The following is a 14362-nucleotide window of genomic DNA, read 5'->3' as shown; positions in this document are numbered from 1 at the left end:
CCAGGTATCAGAACCAGGATGCGAGAAGATGCCAAGTGTCCAGAAGATTTCCTGACTGTGTCGTAGGTTCAGATCTGGACCTTGGGTTCCCAATGGTTTGGATTGGGTACTGTGTGGCTGCAAGGGCTGCGGATGTGCTGGAGGTGAATCTATGGACACGGTGATCTGGGGGACTCTCTTTTGCTTCTGACTGTAAGAAGTGCCTAGGCAATTCCTACCAGTGGTAAATCTGTCTGCCTTGCAGAGGCAAAAATAAATTTCATATAATAATGACACTGTTTTATTACTATAATAATAAATTGAATCTTGAATATGGTACATAATACCGTTTGGCTATTTTTTGAAAGCAGTTCTGAAATGCTTCTTCCATGACATGTTTGCTATCACGACACAGAACTGCAGTCATAAGTTTGAACAATAATGGACTCTGAGATAACTCCAAAGCATCAAGTAACTGAAAAATGCAAAGAAAAACATCAATTGGTACTAAATAATAAACACATCAATTTAACTTCTGAAATGATGAATACTTTGCAATTAATATAATTGGTGAATAAAATAAAACTTTATTGTTATGCAGAAGCAGTCAGCTGGTGTGTTCATTCTTGGCATGATTTACGAAATTAATTAAATTACAAGTTTAAAACAAGGTATCATACTTAAATAGCACTTTTTGGAATCTGTATTATAGATCCCAGCAATAATATTTGGACCAGGAATAAGAGGTTTTCTATTCATAACATTTTTCTGTATGGTCATTATTATTCAACATCACTTGGTTCTGCATAAATTGGTTGGCATGGTTCCTGTAACACAATTATAGGCACACTTCAAATATACTGCATTGACTGTAAAGCACTTCTGAAACATTGGGGGGGTTATGAAAGTTTATAAATACAATTATCTTTCGTAAATGTCAAAGGTACGTTCCAGATTTTGGTTGCAATAGAAGAGATAGAAATGAGCAACGCATAGGTGAAAACAGGCAATGTTGTTACAAAGAAGTTACAAAGTTGCAAGTCCCAGTTAACATGTAGGACCAAATTAACATGCTTTAGTCTAAGGAAGGGTGGTTCAAACTGGAATGGTTAATGGAAAATCAACTAGAATAACAAGGGCAGAAATGAAAGAAAGAACAGTGGAAGTTGCAGAGTTAGGGTAAGAGACAAATAAGTGACAATACAAAAAAATGGATACAATTAAAATTGGCACAAAGACAAGACTAAAAACTTTGCATCTTAATGGATAAAGCATTTGTACTAATATTGATGAACTAACAGCACAAACAAAGGGGAAAGGATGTGATTGTGGTAACCTGGCTGCAAGGAGTACAGAGCTAGGGAAACAGGGAAATTTGAATTTAAGGTAGGGTAGACAGGAAGGAAACGGTGATGGGTTAGTTTGTTGGTTAGAGATAAATGAGTACAGTTGTGATAGGTAATGTAGGCTCAGAAGATGTTCAATCTATCTCCATGTAGGTTGAAAGCAGTAAGGAAAAAGGATGTGAGTAGGAGCAGTGTATAAACTCAAAGAGTGCCCACATTGTGGTACAAATCAAAACGTAATTGGGTATGTGAAAAAAAAAGAATGATTCTGTGTGATTTTAATCTTCATATTGATAGGGTGATCAAGTTGGAAAGAGTAGCTATGAGAACTAATGTAATGCATTGAGAATAGTTTCCTAAAGCAATACAGTATGGTGCCAACAAATTAATAAGTAACCTCGATGTAGGGGAGCCATTAGGGAATAGTGACCATTGTATGGTTACTTTTGTGCTGCAATTGGAAAGGGAAAAAGAAAGGAAGTTGGAAGCATCTGTACTGCAGTTAAATAAAGGGGATTATGCAGCTATGAGGGAGGAGCTAGCCAAAATAAAATGGAAAAATACACTAGCTGGGAGGACAACTGGGGAAAAATGGCAGGTATTTTTGGACATTTTTCACAGGTTTCAGGACAAATTTATTCCATAGTGGAGGAAAGGCTCTAGGAGATGCAAATGGCAGCCGTGGCTAACTAATGAAATCAAGTGTAATATCAAATCCAAAGGGAGTAAGTATAGGATAGCGAAGCGGAGTGGGAAGTTAGAGGATTGGGAAACCTTCAAAGAGCATCAGAGGGTAACTAAGAAAGTCATAAGAGAGGGGAAAATGAAGTACGAGAGGAAATTAGCAAATAATATAATGGAGGATAGCAAAAGCATTTTTAAATATGTGAAGAGGAAGAAATTGGTTCGGTCTAAAATTGGTCCATTAAGAATGGAAAAGGGTGAAATTATTACCGGAAACAAGGAGATGGCTGAGGAATTTAACAAATACTTTGCAACTGTCTTCACCAAGGAGGATATAGGTTATGGTCAGTTAGGAGGTAGTGGTCATGCGGTATCAAGAGACTTGGGGAACTTTCCTGGGGAAGTAGGGGATCTAATGGATATCCGGATCCAGAAACAGGAGGTTGTGAGTAAATTGTTGGGACTGAGGGCTGATAAATCCCCAGGGCCTGATGGGTTGCATCCCAGGGTGCTTAAAGAAGTTGCTATGGAAATTGTGGAAGCACTGGTCGACATTTTCCAAAGTTCCATAGATTCGGGGGAGGTCCCTGAGGATTGGAGAGTGGCTGATGTGGTGCCGATTTTTAACAAGGGAGGGAGGGAGAAAACGGGAAATTATAGACCGGTCAGCCTGACGTCGGTGGTGGGGAAGATATTGGAGTCTATCATAAAAGGAGTAATAGCAGAACACTTAGGCAGAAATAATAGAATAAGGGCTAGTCAGCATGGATTCCTTAAGGATAAGTCATGCTTGACTAACCTTCTGGAATTTTTCGAGGATGTGACAAAGAGGGTGGACTTGGGAGAGCCAGTGGATGTGGTGTATTTGGACTTCCAGAAGGCCTTTGATAAGGTACCGCACGGGAGACTAGTGGGCAAGATCAGGGAGCATGGTATTGGAGGTAAGGTGCTGACATGGATAGGAAATTGGTTAAGAAATAGGAAACAGAGGGTTGGGGTAGGCGGGTCTTTTTCAGGATGGCAGGATGTGACGAGTGAAGTGCCGCAGGGATCGGTATTGGGTCCTCAGTTGTTTGTGATTTATGTAAATGATTTGGATGAGGGGATTATTAACAACTTGAGCAAATTTGCAGATGACACGAAACTGGGTGGCAGTGTGGGGTGTGAGGAGGATGTCAGGAAAATGCAGAGGGACTTGGACAGGTTGGGGGAGTGGGCTGCTGAATGGAAGATGACGTTCAATGTAAGCAAATGTGAGGTTATCCATTTTGGGGGCAATAATAGGAAAGCTGAGTATTATTTAAATGGAGACAAGCTAGGGAGTGGGGAGGAGCGAATGGATCTGGGAGTACTTGTTCACCGGTCACTGAAGACTAGCATGCAGGTTCAGAAAGCTGTGAAGAAGGCAAATGGCATGTTGGCTTTTATAAAGAGGGGATTGGAGTATAGGAACAGAGACGCCCTTCTGCAGTTGTACAGGGCCCTGGTGAGACCCCACCTGGAGTATTGCGTCCAGTTCTGGTCTCCAATTTTGAGGAAGGACATACTAGCTATAAGAGGGTGTGCAGCGCAGATTTACAAGGTTAGTTCCAGGGATGGCGGGGTTGACATATGCTGAAAGGCTAGAAAAACTGGACTTGTATCCGATGGAGTTTAGAAGGATGAGGGGGGACATGATTGAGGTATACAAAATGATCAGGGGGATAGACAGGGTGAAGTCGGATTACTTTTTCCCAATGATGGGCGAGACGAGGACTAGAGGGCATAGTTTAAGAATACAGGGTAGGCCCTTTAGGACGGAGATGAGAAAACATTTTTTTTACCCAGAGAAGTGTGAATCTGTGGAATGCTCTGCCACAGAGTGTGGTAGAGGCAGATTCGCTGATTATGTTCAAAAGAGAGTTAGATAAGACTCTAGTGGGCAAAGGAGTTAAGGATTATGGGGATAAGGCTGGAAAGGGGTACTGATGGTAGTGATCAGCCATGATCTGTAAAATGGCGGTGCTGGCTCGACGGGCCAAAGGGCCTACTCCAGCTCCTATTGTCTATTGTCTATAAGGTTCAAGCTGCCTTGGATCTGATCATGTATAATGAGGGAGGTTTAATTTACTACTTCAGAGTAACAGATCCCTGAGAGTAAGATAGAATTCATTATTCAGTTTTGGATGGGAAAAACTCTAGTTTGAAACAACTGATAAATGTACATGAAAAGAAGTGCAATAGAATGCAAATAAAATTTGCTGTAGTAAATTGTCTTGACAAATTAGCAGTAAAGACACAGTGGCAGGCATTTCAGAGATAATTCAAGAAGCTCTGCAAAAATGCTACTCCTGTAAAGGGGAAAGCTCCAAGGGAGCTAATCAAAGAAGAGGACAATAACTTGAAAAAAAAACCACAAAAATTAGAGCAATAAAAATAAACAAATACAAATTATTTACTTGGCATCATATCATACACCTGTAACTGAATTATCTTCACCAAATTGATGAAACAAATACAAGCACTTCTATCCTATCAGGCCTTTCATGAGCTGCATACATCTTTCTAATTTTTCCAACCCACTGAAATGTTCCTTTGCAATCAAGAACAGAGGAGATTTGTAAAGTCACTTCCTCTCAATTCATTAAATCAATTTATTACTCTCATTCAAGAGAAAAAGATAAATAGTTCACTTCTGTCAAAGAGCAGCACTTACTCTTTTGATGCAGTCAATGTAGTTATTATACCTCAGTGTACCCTTGGGAAATTCATCTGATTTCATTGGGAAATGGGCAGCCACAAACTGATCAAGAGCAGTTTGAAGCACTGCAAGATTTTCTTCTGGAAGTTGAGTGAAAAAAGGGAGTATAATCACAGCCTGGGTCTGTAAAAAAAAAACAGAAAATTTACAACTTTTGCAATGTCAGAAGCTGGGCAACAATTTTTCTTGCTGAAGGGGGGCAATGTGTCCACTAAAACATTACCATTAGAGTCATACCAGGAAACATCTCCATCAGGATATTGTTTTTACTTCCCCATGAGGATATTGATTCCCCCTCCATCTCAGGTGTTGCCTGTTCCTCTTGTACAGATCCCAGCTTCCTTGGAAGTGAGCCCCATAATCCAAATATCTGAATCCCTCCCTCTTGCACCAGATCCTTCACAACGCCTTAATCTGCACTGTCTTCCTGTTTCATGTCTCTCTAGGAAGTGATACAGGTAGTATTTCAGAAATTACAAACCAGGAAGTCCAGCTTTTTAACTTGCTACCAAACTCCCTTCAGTCGCTGTGCAGGACACTATCTCCCTTCCTACCTCTGTCAATATTACCAATATAGACCATGTCCTCTGGTTGCTTCCCTCTCAGAATGTCGTATACCCATTCAAAGACATCCTGAACTCTGAAACTGGGGAGGATTGGGGGGGGGGGGGGGGAAAACACACCATCCTAGAGTTTAGCTTCCAGCCACAGAAATGCCTAATTGCGACCTGACCTCTATCGCTCTACCTGATCACCCTCCCCTGCTGAGCTTCAGCCCCTGGTGCCAAAATCTTCGCTTCACTGCTACCCTCTGATAGGGCATTTCCTCCCCCGGCTGTATCCAAAGCAGTGTATTCGTTGAAACTATTTTTCTCTTCTCATGAATTGCTTTCCCTCCAGAGCATTTCCAATATGTTGTTTTTCTCAGTGTCTGTGATATTTTGGTCCAGTAAAAAGCAGAGATTACATTTTAATCATTGAACAGAAAGTGAAATACTGGTAATGTTCAACATGGACTAAAGGGGCACTGAAAACATTATTAACTTCCATTGAACAATTCTTCCCATGAAATTGAAGTCACACCGGTATGAACAAGATTTTCCATTAATTTGTACAACAAAAATAGCAGTAAAAATTTGAAATTCAGATCCATTCACAGAATACGTGGATTGAACCTTTAAAATTCTTGCAGAGGAATGAGTTATATCTGATAATAACAATGATTTCAAAGTTTATTGTATGCCAAAGTTGATGTCAGTTCTAAAATGTGACAAAATGCTGACAGTTTTGACAGCTCCCAAACATGAATTCTTGATACCTTTTTCCTGGGCTCTTTTCTAATAACACAGGTACCTAACTTAGTACAACCCCACAGCGTGCCAGTCCATTTTAGCAATATCAGCCCAGATGAAAACATTTTGACTAAAAAAATACTTGAAAACAAATGAAAATATAAAACAATTTCTTGTACCCAGCTTCTTCTTTCTTCTTCTTCTTTGGCTTGGATTCGTGGACGAAGATTTATGGAGGGGGTAAATGTCCACGTCAGCTGCAGGCTCGTTTGTGGCTGACAAGTCCGATGCGGGACAGGCAGACACGGTTGCAGCGGTTGCAGGGGAAAATTGGTTGGTTGGGGTTGGGTGTTGGGTTTTTCCTCCTTTGCCTTTTGACAGTGAGGTGGGTTCTGCAGTCTTCTTCAAAGGAGGTTGCTGCCCATCAAACTGTGAGGCGCTAAGATGCACGGTTTGAGGCGATATCAGCCCACTGGCAGTGGTCAATGTGGCAGGCACCAAGAGATTTCTTTAGGCAGTCCTTGTACCTTTTCTTTGGTGCACCTCTGTCACGGTGGCCAGTGTAGAGCTCGCCATATAACATGATCTTGGGAAGGCGATGGTCCTCCATTCTGGAGACGTGACCCACCCTGCGCAGCTGGATCTTCAGCAGCGTGGACTCAATGCTGTCGACCTCTGCCATCTCGAGTACTTCGATGTTAGGGATGAAGTCGCTCCAGTGAATGTTGAGGATGGAGCGGAGACAATGCTGGTGGAAGGGTTCTAGGAGCCGTAGGTGATGCTGGTAGAGGACCCATGATTCGGAGCCGAACAGGAGTGTGGGTATGACAACGGCTCTGTATACGCTCATCTTTGTGAGGTTTTTCAGTTGGTTGTTTTTCCAGACTCTTTTGTGTAGTCTTCCAAAGGCGCTATTTGCCTTGGCGAGTCTGTTGTCTATCTCGTCGATCCTTGCATCTGATGAAATGGTGCAGCCGAGATAGGTAAACTGGTTGACCGTTTTGAGTTTTGTGTGCCCGATGGAGATGTGGGGGGGCTGGTAGTCATGGTGGGGAGCTGGCTGATGGAGGACCTCAGTTTTCTTCAGGCTGACTTCCAGGCCAAACATTTTGGCAGTTTCCGCAAAACAGGACGTCAAGCGCTGAAGAGCTGGCTCTGAATGGGCAACTAAAGCGGCATCGTCTGCAAAGAGTAGTTCTTTTTTTTTCTTCGAAATTTATTTATAGTATCTCCATACATTCATTTCAAATTGACTTAGTATAATATTACATAATAGATACTAAATAATTTTCAAATTTTCACCCCCCCCCCCCACCTCCCCTAACCCCATAGGAAACCACCTTGTGGTGGTTAATTCCCAAAAACCCAAATGGGTGTGGTATAAACCACAAGTGGCATATGACTTTCGGGAGCAGAAGTACCACTCCCCCCCCACCCCCCCCCCCCCAGGCAGACAAAATAGACGTATAAACCGAAAAATCATCATTTCTTATATCCATAAAACCCCGGTCCATCAATTTAACCAATCTTATTCATAAACTCTTTTTTTTGAAAATCCAAACTTGATATTAAATTTTGCACCCTTTCCACCCTCCCAACACTGAGTTAAACATTGTTTACAATCAATAAAAGTTTTTTTTTAATTTTTTTTTCAAGTCTTCCTGAATTTCATCCACTGAATTAAAACACCTCTGAACATCCCAGTTCAACGCCGTATCTTCCATTCTTCTCAGTCTCAAGTTGAATTTGTAGCTTACTTTCAAAAAAAGTTTTTTTTTCAAATCTTTTAAAATTTTCTTGAACATAATTCCTTCGGTCTTGATCTTCTAAAGCATCAATGTTATTCATAAGTTCTTTCTTCTGTGTTTCCCAATTTAATACCAAATTTTCCACTTTGTCAATCTTCTCAATGTTAAGTTGAAATTATTGTTTATTTTCAAGAAAAACTTATTCAAAATTTTTAACTCTTCTTGGACATTGCTCCTTCGACTTTAATTTTATAAATCATCAATCTTGTTCATAGTTTCTTTCTACTGAATTTCCAAATTTAATAATAAAGTTTCCGTTTTTTCCAATTTTCTCAATATTAAACTGATCTTGTTGTTTAGTTAAAAAAAAACCTTTTCAAAACTATTAAAATCTGTTTGCAATGTATGCATACTCACAGATAATAAATTCACTCTTCCAATATTCCATCCAAAAAAAAATCACTGATAAACCTTATTGCAGGTCAAGGAGTTCCATATATATGTTTATCTTCAGAAAATATTTCAAATATTTCAAATCAACATTCGTCGCCATCTTTCAAAAAAGAGTCCGAAATCAACTTTAATAAGTTCTGTTCTTGAGAAAATTCCAGCACCAACTCCAGCTCTGTCTGGGCAAATAGGTCAAATTTCTTCCAAAGTCAAAGAATGTAATTTTGTTCTGTATTTATAGATAATAAATTCATCCTTCCGATATTCCATCCGAAAGAAATCACTAATAAACTTTAATGTTATCTGGATTTTTAAAACTCACGGGCAACCAATGCCAATTACTGCAATTTATCTTCATAAAACATTTCAAATCAATATTCATCACCATCTTTCAGAGGGGTGTCCAAGGCCAGCTTATCCGACAGTCCAATTAATGAGCTCCGTTCTTAAGAAAATTCCAGCCTTGACTCCGTGGTTCTGTCTGGGCAGGTAGGCCGAGTTTCTTCCAAAATCGGAGAGTGTAGTTTTGTTCTGTATTTGAACTCTATTTTCCTTAATCTTTGTTGCCATTTTAAACTAAAAACAATTGATAAACAAAACAAAGACTTTTAACAGAAAAGAAATATTCTTAAAACGGGTATTTATATAACTGCCTGGGGGAGACCGGGAATGCACGTCTGCTCCCTACGCCATCTTGCCACGCCCCCTGCAAAGAGTAGTTCATGGACAAGTTGCTCTTGTGTCTTGGTGTGAGCTTGCAGGCGCCTCAGATTGAAGAGACTGCCATCCGTGCGGTACCGGATGTAAACAGCATCTTCATTGTTGAGGTCTTTCATGGCTTGGTTCAGCATCATGCTGAAGAAGATTGAAAAGAGGGTTGGTGCGAGAACACAGCCTTGCTTCACGCCATTGTTAATGGAGAAGGGTTCAGAGAGCTCATTGCTGTATCTGACCCGACCAGTACTTATTTATTCAGTTAATTACATCACTGGTGTTCAGCCAATGAGAAAGATTATGTAATGGCGTCTTTTACTGTTGGCTTAATTGGCACTCGGGTTCCGGGAAATCCATCATGATTGCAAAATGAACTACCAGTGTATTTTATACGTGTATCCCCCACAATAAAACGGTTTTCACACTATCTTCCCTAGGAATAACCTTCACAGTGTTTCGTACTATTTACTTCACCGTATTGTATACACCTAACTCCCATGTGAAACTCTACCTTTATGTTCCTATAAAGATAATACAGTACTTAGCTTCCCCACAAAATTGAAAAAGATACCTTCAAGTTTAAAGCTAATGTTGAGTCTGTTAATATAGTGGTATAAGTATGGAAAACCATATCAAATGCTTCATGACTGTTGCCAGAAGACACTGATGAATCAATCTAAAAAGGAAAAAAAAAGTCAAATCAACAAAAAATATTTACATCCCTTAAATAACTTTTTCATCATCTGATTGCATGATTTCCAAGGAAATCTTTTAGAGTAACAAGTTATAAATCTTGGTTCACAAAAGCATAATGAAGCAAAAATTTAAAATATATTTCATCTATTTATCCATGCATGAATCAGTGGTACAAATCGTTCAAGTTCAACCTGGATCTACTTTGAGGACTGTAACATTGGTTTGAGAACCTTTATGGTAGAAAAATAGTCCAAATAAATTTCACAGAACCCAAACAAAAGACGCCACAGTGCAGAAAAAAAAATATCTTCAAGGCTGGTAATAAAAAAATTGGAAAAGTGACCCAAGTTACTGATCGAGAAGTGGGTGAAATCCCATAAGATGAGTGCAAACTTTAAAGTTGGCTCCAATGACACAATTTTTGTTCCTGACAATGTTTAACTGAGAAAATTATGGTGAATCTAGGACCACATGTCACCACACAATCAGGCAACTCAACAAAAAAAAATCCATCAAATTTATTGGGTAATTTTCGGAGTCATTTTTAGAATATTTTATTGAATAAAATTCCATGGTTTTTGTGATATGCTCAAAAAAAATGAGAACCTCTAAATAGTAGAATATTACAATGGGAAGGTGAAACGGAAAGCAATTAATTACAAAGTCTGTTACAGTTGCATAAATTTCATATTTATATCTATAAAACATTCCTTCTTCTCTAATTTTTTGCCACATTTAGACAGTGAAATTTTGCTTCTCTCCCCTCCTTGCATACTTCCCCATATTCACTGCCTACCATGTGCCGTCATTCTTGGACTCCTGTCTCCATTTCTCTAACTCCCTGGGGGACTAATTATTGCCAGGCCTATAACTATATAAAGTGTCTGGTTAACCTCCTTCTCTGAATTATTTCTTCTCTTTATTTTCTTCTCAAGTCAAAGATCAGTCATCATTCTTCGATACAAGGTAGGGCATATTGGCTTAAGATTTAATATTTTCAATGCCGACTACATTTTATTCACACTTAAAAGGCACACATCCCATTGGTTAACAAAATATACCTGAAGCACTTTGGAAAGGAGTGTCAAGGCAGCCATCTTGTTCTCAGGGCTGGATCCCACTGACCACCAAGACTCAAGTTTTAACCAGTTGTTAAGTACAGCATTGACCAGCAGAATACCCTGCTTTTTTCGTACACTGTGATCTCTGAAACTCTGGTCAAGCAATCCATTGAGAACAATGCTCACCTGTAAAAGGAAGTGAGCATTATGTGTGGTCAATTCAAGAGTGCAATATCTGCAAAAATATTGCAGAATTTATAAAAGCTATAAATTCAACTCTGCACAATTCCTGTTTTTTTTCTTCCCCCTGCACAGGTGACTAAAGTAAGATGAAAGATTTGAGCCAGTGCATGCAGTAGTGATCATAAAATTAATCCACTTATCCTAATTTCATAATTTTACAAACCTCTACTCTGGTGATTTATTACATAAAGCTTCATCCCTGGTTATGATTATGAAACAACATTGTCATATTGTTCATCTCACATTTATTTAAACACCAGAAGTTGCCATTTAGCCAAAGATGAAATAGTGAAACTTTTGGAACGTAAGGGTTCAATCAGGCAGATGCAGCATGGTTTTAGAAAGGGAAGATCTTGTTTGACAAACTTTTTAGGATTCTTTGAGGATATAATGGGTGTGTTGGCTAGAGGGGAACAGATTGATGCTGTATATTTGGATTTCCAGAAAGCGTTTGATAAGGTGCCGCAAAATGGAGTCCGGGGAAATATATTGGCCTGGATTGAAAATTGGTTGTCTGACAGGAGGCAGAGAGTCGGGATAAGTGGGAGTTTTTCAGGTTGGCAGAGAGTGGTAAGTGGGGTGCCGCAGGGGTCGGTGTTAGGCCCACAACTGTTCATCATTTACATTGATGACTTGGAGGAGGGGACAAAATGTGGTGTAGCCAAGTTTGCAGATGACACCAAGTTGAGTGGAAGAGCAAATTGTAATGAGGATGTGGAGAGTCTGCAGAAGGATATAGTTAAGCTGGATGAGTGGGCAATGGTCTGGCAGATGGAGTACAATGTTAGTAAATGTGAGGTTATCCACTTTGGCAAGAAAAATAAAAGAGCTGAATATTATTTAAAGGGTGAAAAACTACAGCATGCTGTTGTGCAGAGGGACTTGGGAGTGCTTGTGCATGAATCGCAAAAAGTTAGGTTGCAGGAAGAAGGCAAATGGAATGTTGGCCTTCATCGCTAGAGGAATTGAATTCAGGAGTAGGGAGGTAATGTTGCAACTGTATAAGGTACTGGTGAGACTGCACCTGGAGTACTGTGTCCAGTTCTGGTCTCCATATTTGAGGAAGGATATACTGGCTTTGGAGACGGTCCAGAGGAGGTTTACTAGGTTGATCCCTGGGATGAAGGGGTTGACTTATGATGAAAGATTAAATCGTCTAGGATTATATTCGCTCAAGTTCAGAAGAATGAGAGGAGATCTTATAGAAACATATAGGATTATGAAGGGTATGGATAGGATAGATGTAGGAAGGTTTTTTGAGCTGGCCGGGTAAACTAAAACCAGAGGACACAGACTCAAGATTCGGGGGAGTAGATTTAGGACAGAGATGAGGAAAAATAGTTTTTCCCAGAGAGTAGTGAATGTTTGGAATTCTCTAACCAGGGAATTGGTTGAGGCTGCTTCATTAAACATATTTAAAATTCGGTTAGATAAATTTTTACATGATAGAGGAATTAGGGGATATGGGGAGAAGGCAGGTAAGTGGAGTTAGGTCATAAATTAGATCAGCCATGATTGTATTGAATGGCGGAGCAGGCTCGATGGGCCATTTTTGGCCTACTCCTGTTCCTACTTCCTATGTTCCTAAATGAATCTAAACTAGACATAGATGACCAATCCGTTTAATTCCAAACTTCCTTACTTCCCTGTACTCCTGCAAGATGGTCATCAACTCACATTTGATTCTTTTTGCAAAGAGACTACACCAGGTAGTAAATTATAGTAACCAATTAGTGAGTAATGAGAGTTTATTGTCACATAGAAAAGTACAATGTCAACTCTTACCTGCTGCAGCCAAATGGGTATGCAAGATACATCAACTACAGTAGTATTTATTAAATTAGCACAATATCCATGAAAGAAAAAAATAATAAATATAAAAGGATAAATAGATATTTGTTCACAGTTGCAGTTAGTGTAAGGAAAAAAAAGAGCAAACAGAAATTTTGGCTGACCCGGACTAGTTTATTGTTAGGTAAAGAGTAGGATGGGGAGTTTCAAGAGCCTGATAGCTGTTGAATTTTAAAAAAAACCTCTTGAATCTAGAAGTGCTGGACTTCAGTCTTCTGTGCCTTCTGTCTAAAGGTAGCAGTGAAACAGAGAATCTGTCATGGAGCCTCCACGCCAATGTAATCACAAAGAAGGCTCGTCAGCAGCTATACTTTGTGAGGTGCTTGAGGAGATTCGATACATCTCCTGAAAACCTCTACAGATGTACCGTAGAAAGCATTCTAGCTGGTTGCATCACTCTTTGATGTGGAGGCGCTGACTCTCAGGAGAAGAAAAAACTCCAGAGGGTTGTAAACTCGGCTGGTGACATCACAGACACCAGCCTTCACTCAATCCAGGACATCAACAAGAGGTAGTGTCTTAATAAAGCAGCCTCTATCCTCAAAGACTCCCACCACCCAGGTTATGCCCTCTTCACACTGCTACCATCAGGGAAAAGGTACAGGACCCTGAAGACAAGCACTCAATGGCACAAGGACAGTTTCTTCCCCACTGCCAACAGATTCCTGAACAATCAACGCACCAAAGACACCTCTTTATTTTTCGTGCACTATTTTGGTTTTTTAAAGTTATTGTTATTGTTATAAGGTGGTTTAAATGAATGTTTGCACTATGACAATAAATTCTAATTCTGATTCTCTACTGCTTTCTTAGGCAGAAAATTCCACAGATTCACTACTCTCTGGGAAAATCAGTGCCATCTCAATTCCAGTTAAAGTTGAAAACCTGCAGATGCTGGGGTTGAGTGCACTACACAAAGTGCTGGTGAATCTCAGCAGGCCACACAGTAGCCACAGGAAGTAAATGGCAATCAACATTTCTGGCCTGAGAATTTCTCCAGCACTTCTGTGCACTGAATTCCTCCTCATCTCGGTCCCAAATCTACTCCCCTGAATCTTGAGTCTATGTCCCTGAGCTCTAGGCTCACATACCAGTGGAAACAACTTACCTGCTGCCATGTTAACTTACCTTTTCATAATTTTATGTTTCTATAGGATCCCCTCACTCTTCTAAATTCCAGTGAGTATAATCCCAGATGATTTAATCTCTCCTCATAACCCACTTATCACCGAAATCAAGCTAGTGAATCTCCTTTGCATCAGCTTCAGAATCAGAATTTATTGTCACGAACATGTCACAAAATTTGTTGTTTTGCAACAGCATTACAGTGCAAATATTGGTATAAATTACATTTCAAAAATAAATAAATAGTGCAAGAAAATAGGAGAAAGTGAGGTAGTCATGGTGGTTCATTGTCCATTCAGAAATCTGATAGCGGGAAAAGCTGTCCTTGTGCATCTGGGTGCTTGTCTTTGGGCTCCTGTACCTTTTTCCTGATGGTAGCAGTGTAAGGAAACCAGAACTGTACACAGTACTACAGATGAGGCTTCACCAGCAC

General features: G+C 39.9%; 1 protein-coding gene across 3 annotated transcripts in view; it reads right to left on the bottom strand.

The window, feature by feature from the left end:
- The window catches only part of prkdc (protein kinase, DNA-activated, catalytic subunit), a 287184-nt gene that overhangs the window by 132972 nt on the left and 139850 nt on the right, over positions 1-14362 (bottom strand). For all 3 annotated transcript variants that reach the window (XM_069921531.1, XM_069921532.1, XM_069921533.1), the window contains exons 37-40: positions 10711-10896; positions 9525-9629; positions 4705-4872; positions 327-454 (exon numbers count right to left, since the gene is read on the bottom strand). In XM_069921531.1, coding sequence (XP_069777632.1) covers positions 327-454; positions 4705-4872; positions 9525-9629; positions 10711-10896 — 587 coding nt within the window. The remainder of the gene's footprint in view (positions 1-326; positions 455-4704; positions 4873-9524; positions 9630-10710; positions 10897-14362) is intronic.

The sequence above is a fragment of the Narcine bancroftii genome, chromosome 2 (assembly GCF_036971445.1).
Source record: "Narcine bancroftii isolate sNarBan1 chromosome 2, sNarBan1.hap1, whole genome shotgun sequence".
Lineage (NCBI taxonomy): Eukaryota > Metazoa > Chordata > Chondrichthyes > Torpediniformes > Narcinidae > Narcine > Narcine bancroftii.
The sequence above is the reverse complement of the archived record's forward strand: the minus strand, read 5'-3'. Positions and strand labels throughout refer to the sequence as shown.